This window comes from Limulus polyphemus, unplaced genomic scaffold, assembly GCF_000517525.1.
Source record: "Limulus polyphemus unplaced genomic scaffold, Limulus_polyphemus-2.1.2 Scaffold593, whole genome shotgun sequence".
NCBI classification, from domain to species: Eukaryota; Metazoa; Arthropoda; class Merostomata; order Xiphosura; family Limulidae; genus Limulus; species Limulus polyphemus.
This window is the reverse complement of record NW_013666203.1, coordinates 245,540-255,186: the sequence shown is the minus strand read 5'-3', so window position 1 is coordinate 255,186 and position 9,647 is coordinate 245,540. Positions and strand designations below refer to the sequence as shown.

General features: G+C 32.2%; 1 protein-coding gene across 6 annotated transcripts in view; it reads left to right on the top strand.

The window, feature by feature from the left end:
- Positions 1 to 9,647, top strand: part of LOC106459329 (uncharacterized protein C1orf43 homolog) — a 38,414-nt gene that overhangs the window by 21,040 nt on the left and 7,727 nt on the right. For 4 of the 6 annotated variants that reach the window (XM_022385800.1, XM_022385799.1, XM_022385798.1 and 1 more), the window contains exons 5-6: positions 2,925 to 2,978; positions 5,933 to 6,096. In XM_022385800.1, coding sequence (XP_022241508.1) covers positions 2,925 to 2,978; positions 5,933 to 6,096 — 218 coding nt within the window. Of the gene's footprint in view, positions 1 to 2,924; positions 2,979 to 5,932; positions 6,097 to 7,554; positions 7,610 to 9,647 lie in introns of all 6 variants that reach the window. The other 2 variants (XM_022385801.1, XM_022385802.1) reach the window with 1 other exon arrangement.

Genomic DNA, 9,647 nt, shown 5'->3' with positions numbered 1-9,647 from the left:
TATATATATATATATATATACACACACACACACACACATTCATTGTCCATTCCAGATCTCACCTTCCATGGACAAACATGGAGTGTCTGCTCACTTCCTTGGATCATGCATGACGTTTTTCAAAAATAAGTTTCACTGTTACCCATTGCACTTTCTCCAGCAAAAGACGTTTGGAGAGGTCTAATTAGGTTCAGGCTCCTCACCGGTGTCTCCTCATTGTGAATTCCTTCTTCCTGGTCTTTGAGTGGACCATAGGAGTAGGGCTTTGTGAATCACAAAATTTTATTATGATCTAATCATGAATTGAATCATCCCGAAATATTTTAATCAAATCTCAAATCGAATTGGCTGTATATATGTAGTTTATAGGGTATATAGGCTGAATTAAATTTTTAAGTCAAACAGAAAATGGATTCTTTATTTATGTAGAGTTCTTCTATGCACAATTAGTAATGAGTATAAAAGTAAATTATTCTGAGAACAAAAGACAAAATAAATCTTACTAAAAACAAAAGATATAATGTACTTAAACATATGGAAGAAGAATGGTATAAAAGTGTAGCAAAAGTGTTATTATAAGGAAATAGGTTCCAGTATACAGACTGAATTAAAAGCTAAATTCTAAAGTTTACCGGAAGTGATATAGATTTGAAAATATCGAATCAGAGCCTCGGCTAATGAATCGAATCGAATCCTCAATCCCGATTCACAAACGAATCGAATCTCAAAGCTTTGCAGGGCACTACATAAGAAACCCTTGCCTCTTTCTTTTCCTAGCCACTGAAGTGGTTGACTTCGAAAGTTCCTTACTGATTGTGTGATTCCCTCTGGAGAGAGTCCGAGTGGGCTGCACAATGCAGTGGGAAGTAGGGTATGGGTGTCCAAGTTAGTGTAGTACAGGTCATCCCCATTGGTTTGGCCAGCTAAATGTGGCAAAGTATTCTCCTCTTACAACAGGGAAGGACCTTCATCCCCATTCCTGTAAGTATGGTGAGTAAATGATACAACATAACACATACCATACTGTACTGTCTGATCATTGCCCTAGCCACACTGCACCTCAAGTCTATTCAACTTGTTGTATGCAAATACTCGGTTGGTCATGCACTTTTCTGTCCATCCCTGCAATACATTGGTTTCTTTACCTTCCTCCTTTCATACTTCCATCATTGCAAATCCATCATGCATGAGATAGGTGCAGTCTCCTACAAGTGTTGCCCCTCTAATAAGCCCCACTACAAGGTGTCACACTGCATGGGCTTTCTCCTTCAGTTACTTTTTTCAAAGATAGCTCATTTAGATTTTCACAATTGCACCAGTCCCTCTACCACATCAGTGTTGGATTTTAGCTACTGTGTGCAGAGAAGTAAGTGGACCATTTTGAAAGTTAACATTTTCCTTGCCTGAAAATGTATTTCTGATAGATACCTCTCTGCACAGCTTCCTACCCTTTTCCCCTGCTACCAGTGCACTTTATTCTTGCCTTGTCTAGGAATGAAATAATTTTGAGCACAAGTGCTTATGGGTATCTACTGTACATGGAGGGTGTAGCACCCTCCTATTGGTGGACGGCTGTTATCACATGATGAGTAAATCATGCACTAGTGCAATTCACATTAAAATGTGTCTTAGGTGGAAGATATTTCTAGACAAGTTGCACATGCAAAATCTCAATGGCAAGTGTGCAAGGAATAGTTACTGTATGAAGGGATGGTATCTATTAGAAATAATTTTCAGGTAAGGAAAATGTTAAGTTTACTGTGAAAGTTGAGAATAGCTAGATTAGAATTTGAAGGAAAATTACTATGTTAAGGCTTAAGTATAACAATTTAAGATTTGAAATAACATTGTATTTGCCATAGGAACTTACCATTTCACTAAGATAGAGAAATGTTTTAATGTAATTTTGTAAATGTGTTCAGTTACTTGAATATATAAAGAATTCTTAATATTGTTTATAAGTTGAGAGAAATAACAGTTTGAAAAATGAACCAAATATTTAACTATTGGGAAAATATTTTTTAAATTTCTCACCTCTAGGTGAGAATTCTTCATGTGATGCTTTTTTTAGTGCCACCTTTTTTTGTTGTTCCATATTAAATGGCTTCTTTCCATAATAAACATGTTTTCCTTTTTTCTGTCTGTTATAATGTTTGCACCCAACATGGATACCTCGGCAACTATCACACCCCAAAATGCATGGAATAATATTTCACCAATGCATTTTATTTTCTGAATCTGAAACCTGTTTTTTTTTCACATATGGTATTTTTGTAGAATAATTGGGTCCTGAAGTCGGGAAGTTTCACTATAATGTATAAAGGAAAATCCACACATTACTTGCAAGTAAGCAAACGTGGTCTGGTCATGAAAGTCATCATGTTTTGTTGTGCATTCAAATCTGGCCTGCATGAAATTACTTTTTCGTAGATTTTTGATAAAAATTTTGTTAGTTATATCAATATAAAATACTTAAGAATTAAGCACTATTTGATGATGGCTTAGAGCCAAAATGTTATCAAAGCAAAATTAATCTGAAAAAAAATTATTAGACTGTTAATTATTTGTAACTATGAACATTTTTGTACAACTGTTAAACTATATGTGTAGCTTTTTTTTAAATGATCATTATTTCCATTTATTATATTAGATATTATATTGATTTTAAATTGGTAGTTACCTATGAAATAAGAAATGAGTTAATTCTAGTAAAACTGAGAATTTGAAAGCTATACAATATTATATGGACCTGGGAGAGACTTTAGGCTCTTATGTTGTAATTCTGCATAAATGTGTGTTATCAGGGTTTGATTTTTTTTACTGCACTTTAAAGTGTGTGAAGACTATTGTAAGTTTTTACATCACAAATATATTTAAATAATTATGAAGTTGGTGATTTGCCTTTATTTCTTGTTTACTTCTAGTAACTCCAGCTCACCTATATAGAATGTATGCATTAGAGAGTTTTGCTGATTTAGGTAAGTTTTTTTATATATTTTGTTATATATAAAATAAGAAGAATGGTTTTTAACATGATTTAAGATCTTTCTTGTACCTGAATAAAGTTGTGTGAAAAAGTGATTGTACAAAAACTCAAAGCACATTGAGAGTAAGCAATAAGTACCAAAACGAAAGACAGAATAGAATGAACACATGAATAAAGTCACTGTTTAGAACCTTGTCTTAGCATGATTGTGTAAAGTGGTAATTGTGAGAACTGCTTCGTGCGATTCTATTAACTTTATATTATATGTATGTATAGTTAAGAAACTTCTACTGATGTTTTTTCTGTGTATAATTTAAATCTAATAAGGGTACCATTATCTCCAGAGGAGACAGACTGAGAAGAATTGACATTTTGTAATACAGTGAAATTAGTGTACAATAAATAGTTAAATCCTCAGTATTACATTTTAAAAGTTTTAAAAGGAAGATAAAGGTTATATATTTTAATGACTAAAAATAAAATTAGTTTTAAATACCTTTTGAATCAAACAGAAATACAACTAAAACAGTGTAATATTTTAATAACAGTTTGAAATTTAATGTAGAAGTAATAGTGAATTTAAATTTTCTACATGGGCCTTAGTTTCAAAGCAAATGTATATATCATTTTTGATGTTTGAAACATGCATAGTTGTACCCAATGAATTTGAATGTAAGGAGTAATTTAGTGTAACAATTACCCTCAAAATTTGTAATAAATATTCAATAAATTCTTATCTCACCAGAGGTCTTTTTATTATCTTATTAGCCAATTTTACATTGAACTTTGTAAGTCTTTCCTGATCATTTGCATATTCCTACTGATGGCTCTTATCTGAAATATAACTAGCTCATCTCAAAGTTCATAGTTGAAATCTTTTTGACTGCATAGACTATTTACTATATTCTCTAAACAATTTTTTTCATAGTGAAAATAATTAAATTACATGAAACATGTTCCAAACTTTGTGAATAGTATTTTCTGCATGAAAAAATTTGAGTTAGCATTTCTATTATTTTTGTAGGTTGTAAAAGTTCCAATATTTTGTTTTGAAAAATAATAAAAATACTCACTTTTGTTTTTCATTTTATATTTTTTTAATAATAAACAGAAAGTCCCATTTTACATATGCAGTAACTTTTAACTTGTCTGATAGTCACCAAAATATTTATTTTGCTGACTGAATCAGTATAAATCATAAAAAACACAAAATGACTGGCAAAGATTTATCACTCAAAAATAACCATAACTTTCAAAATGGTGTCACCCATACCTTTGTCAGACATTGTAGCATGACAGTTTTTGTTTTTGGTCGAGATTGATTTATATCTTACAGTTATAGTTTTCAATATATAAAAAGTTACTGTATTTGGGTGTTATTTCATTTCAATAAATGTTATGTATAATAATAAAAGGGCATGTCTGTGTATGTGACTGCCATAGCTCCAAGAGGAAAGAACCTAGAAACCTGAAAATTTTCACCCATACTAAGCGGACCCTGAGGGTGTGCACCTGGGTATTATTACTTATCCATGTCCGTGGACATCCCATACTATACCATGTAGTATATCAGTTAGATTAGCAACTCCTAATATATGAAAAAGCTAGTGCATTTTGGTAACTGTGTTCCAACAATGGCTTTTATGTTATGTTGCTTAGCAACAAAAGTATAACCTATTATTGTTGTTAGTATATGTACTGAAAGTATAAAATGAAATGTATAAATAATAAAATTGGGAAAAATATTTGTTAATTTCTTAATTTAATCTCTGTTGATTAAAGAGGTTTATTTTTTATTAAAAACGTTGGTGATATAACAGAAAATAGCTTAATTCAGAAATGATTTAGGTTTAAAATTGAATCAATATTTTTACTTTTATGATAAATTTTATGCACTTGCTAAAAAATATATCAACCGAATAACCTGTGCAAAGGTGGGTATTTTCACTAATATTAAATAAAAAAGGATTTATGTTCTCTGAATTGTTTGCTGGTCCAGGCCTTAGCTTACCTTACTCTCTAACCTAAAGTATTTATATCTGGTGCCAGAAAAGAATATGTAATTTTCAAATAAACATAACACAAAAACATTATCTGGAATGAAAAACATAAGAAAATATTAAAAATTTCAAGGAAAGTGTTTCAGAACCTTGTTTAGAGTAATTACCCAAGCTTCTTCTTATTTGAAATGTAAATTTATTTTACTGGTTTTTTGCACATAGTTTCCATGTCCTAAATTTTACATGAGATTATTATATTATTGACTGCAAGACATTAAAGTTTAGTAATATAAATGTGAGTTCAGCCAATAAGTTCATACATAAACAAACAGAAAGCACAGAAACATAAAGTAAATGGCAAGCTAACCTAAATGGTTGAAATTTGATTGAGAAAAATAAATATTAGCTTAGGAGCTAATAAAATATATTTGTAAGTGTGATGTTTACAGTTTAGACACATAGACACTTAACAGAAATTGGAAATGTTTTAAATTTTTAGTCATGAAATATACTAGATCAGCATTATATAATGCTAAAACATTAATTCTATATTATAATATTGATTAGAAAGATTGTTAAAATAGAACATTTATTTTTATAAATTAAGTTTTGAAATTTGAGTTGTGAATGGGCACCTGAGTACACCCCCCCCCACCCAGTGGCACAGCGGTATGTCTGTGGATTTGTACTGCTAAAAACTGCTTTTTGATACCCATGGTGGGCAGAAAACTGATAGACCTTTGTGTAGAGTTGTGCTTAATAACAAACAACAACAACAACTGAGTAACCTATTAATCTGGAAAGGAATAGTAGACTTTTAGTTTATAACTTCATACAAGAAAGTTTAAGTGTTATACAAATAATTCAATACTAATTCTAAATGTAGGATGGATTATTTTATGATGATAGTGATTCTTGTCTAACATTTCTTACATTAATTTTTCAGAGGCTGACCTTTACCATGCTGATCCATCCAAGTTTTATCCACTAGGACAGGATGTACGAGTGTTTCTACTTCGATCAGCAGCAGTAGGACTTTTAAGTAACTGTGAAACAGAAGTTCTTCACCAGATGGCAGACTTATACCAGCATGGAAGACATGAGCCATTGGTATGTTGCTTTCATACACTGATGAACAGTATTGTGTTCATTTATACTATAAAGCTTTTTACTTTACAAGATTTAAGCTAATTGGATGATACTTAGAATTTATATTAGTTAGAAGTCTAGTTTGAGGATGTTGAGATGTGTAATTAATATGAAAGTATCTCTAGTAAAATCATAGTATTAAGTAGCTGTTAAGGTGCAAATTATTGAATTACATAGATTTTCACTGGGTGAAATTCCATCATGTGAAACTTAATGTGTGATATTTTTGAGCAGAAAGTGTAATTTCATATTCATGAACTAGTGCTAGCTACTTGTGTGAATCTTGACGTATAGCATCCTTTAGCAGAAAGTATACTTTCATATTCATGATATTGTGCTAGCTGTTTGTTTCCTCTGCTTCTTTGCTTAGAGTCCAGACCCCTCCTTTCCTCTACCTGATATCCCTATCTATTGCTTCAATCTCATACGTCCCCTTTTCATTAAGAGATGTCATCTCTCCATCTTCATATGTGGGATTTCTCCAGTCTGTTGCCTGTTGGGCTGGACTGTCTGATTGTGTAGCATTCTTCTTGTCACATTCCTGTCACCTTTCCACTATGTCTGTCTATCAACAAAAGTGGTGGGTCTTTCATCAGTGGTCTATCCACCACTCCTTTCCACCTGGCCATCCTACTGTGAATCACCTTTCTGTTTTTTTTTTACCTGGTTTGACAGTCTACACCACTGCTGGTTGTTGAGCAGCCTTGTTCACTGCATTCCACCTTTTCTGGTATCACAATATCTTCTTCACCTGTCCTCTCCACTCTGTTCTGCTCCTTCATTTTTCACTGACCTTGATGTGGTTTTGCACTCTTGCCCATTTTGAGCTGTTGGCTTCTTGCTATTTGTACCACCTTTCTGTCAAGACATTTTTTTTTCCTCTTTCTTGCCTGCAGTCACCATTGTTTGGATGTCTGTGCTATTGAAGCTTCTCACATCCTCTTGTACTGCACTTACATACTCCTCTTCCTGGACCAGTCTTTTCTTCCTAATACTTTTGCTACTCAGAAAGGTAGCCATACTTTTTCTCCTATCTCCCTTCCTTCTATCTCTGCCCTATCTATATAGACATTCAGAGTTTGATTGGCTTCTGTGTCATGTTTGGGCTTTTTGGTGTTACTTAACATGGACTTTTCCCTTTTGGGATCCCCACCATCGTCTCTTCCTGCTCTGGGACCCCTCTTCTCCCAGGGATATCTCTCCTTCTGCCCTTACTAGATGGGTCAGTCAACTCTTCCAGTTGGTATACTCTTCTCTGGATGGGGATGCTTGAAGGGTATTTCCCATTTATTTGCACCTGGTTTGTCACCTGTCTCAGTCTCTTTCTTTCCACCTTCACTGGCTCTTGGATGAGATCCTACAGGTGGGAATGTGGAGACTCCCCACACATTTGTTATTCATTATCATTGTCTCCCACAGGATTTCAACTTCAACCAGTCATCATTCTTCAATCAACACACCATTTTTGAGATGAGTATGTTTTTCTTTTTCCTTTCTCCCCCTTAAAATAGGATCCCACCAGGGTATGCTTATTTCTCAAAAGCTACAATCCTGGGGGAGTTAATACTCATGGAGGTTGTGTCAACCTCTTATTGATGGAGGGCTATTGCTGCATGATGATATCATCACAGTAAGCATGTGAATTTAAGCGGAAGTTAGTTCAAGGATAGTAGTATGCAAGTTTCATAGGCAGATGCATGAGGGAATAGCATTTTTGGATGAGCAGGTGAGTATCCATCAGAAATACTTTTTCATATGTTAACTTTATAGCTTAGATATATAACATAAGATGAAACATGTTGTTACTTTGAAGAAATATCACTTATTATTGTAATTTTGCCAGTGCAATATTGTACTGAGAATTAAAAAAACAATTCAGAAATCTACTCATAGTTTTACCAACCAGCAAACACATTAAGAAAAAAATAATTCTTGCATTCACATACTGTAGTTATTATTCTGGAAGATGCAAAGAGTTATCAGAAATAACATTAACCCTATAAGGTATTGAGCAACTTTCCAATAATGGGTGTAAACCTGCATTTCAAAATTTAAGTAAAAGTAATAATTCTAACTTTATTTCAACAGCTTTTTGCTCAGAAATATTTTATAATTGATATTGTCATCTGTAACATTTATCCAGTGTAACTTGCAAATAATTTTTCACATTTCTGAGGTGTCTTGCCTTCACCTCTTCCTGAATATTTATTATAATTTGGGTCTATTCACATCACATGCTGTAAGGTTATAAATGGGTGGGAACAACTACTAATAAAGAACATTAAAAATAGCTACAAAGAAAGTTTAAATATCATTGGATAGAGCAAATTATACATTATTTATGCCAATGTAGAGTGAATAAATTGGTATGAGAAGTCGTTTATAGTTTCTTAAAAAAAAATGACTAGATGTGGATTTTGCAGATAATAACAGTGGAGTTTAGTATGAAATTTATAGGACTTAGGAACAAACATCAGACCTAGGAATTTTTTTATGGATTCTTTATACAATTTTTTTACTCCTGAACATGTTTTAATGTTATATAATTATTTGAAAGTTATGTCAGTTTTTTTTTTTGTGACAAGACAACTAAGCCTTATTAGGTTTAGAGAGTATGGTAGTGATGGTAAAATATTCTGCTAACTCATATCCTTATTTATTGAACATTTTTAAATTTATCATATTCAAACAACACACATAAACAACAGTACTTTTAATTTATTGAAATCAGAGCATTTTTATTAGATATAAATTTATTTTGACCAGGAATATTGATAGCCTGATCTGATACCAATTTTAAAGATCAAGTATTAGTTCACTAATAAATCTTTGTCAGTTTATGTGGTGTGTTTTGTTATGTACAGCCAGAAGTGGTGACTACTGTAGTTGGCAAAATAAAGTTTTAAGAGAAATATGTTAATGAAAATACACAAGGACTGAATATATAAAGTGGAACTTTCTGATGAACAAGATGAAATGAAATGTGTTTAATGTTGTTGTTTTTCCAAAAAATGTCTCGGAACAAAATCTTGAAAATTTCATGACATAAAAATGATAGAAAACTAAATCAAATTTAAAAAATTTTCAAACCAAAACTACATAGTGTTTAGTAAGTTTGTACTAGGTTTGATGCAACTTGATTAAGCATTTCCATTGTAAGAAGAAAAAAATTGAGAAATATCAATGCCTGGTTGGTCTGAAAAGGGATAAAAACATAAACAACTAGCTTTACTAACTTGGCAATTTTTAGCAATTGTGTAACAAAATAAACCTATACAGAATGTTCAGTTGTACAAGGTGTGCTTTAATAGTAACAGAAAATATAATTCTGGGCTGTTATAGTATTGTTGCAAGTAATAAAAAACATTTGGTAAATGTAAAATGATGTAGGGATGGCAGTTCCAAAAAGAATATAGGGGATGATACAGCTATACATAGATCATCCCTACATAACTTTCAATATTAAAATTTAATGTTACACCGTAAAATACATACTTGACTTTAATATTACT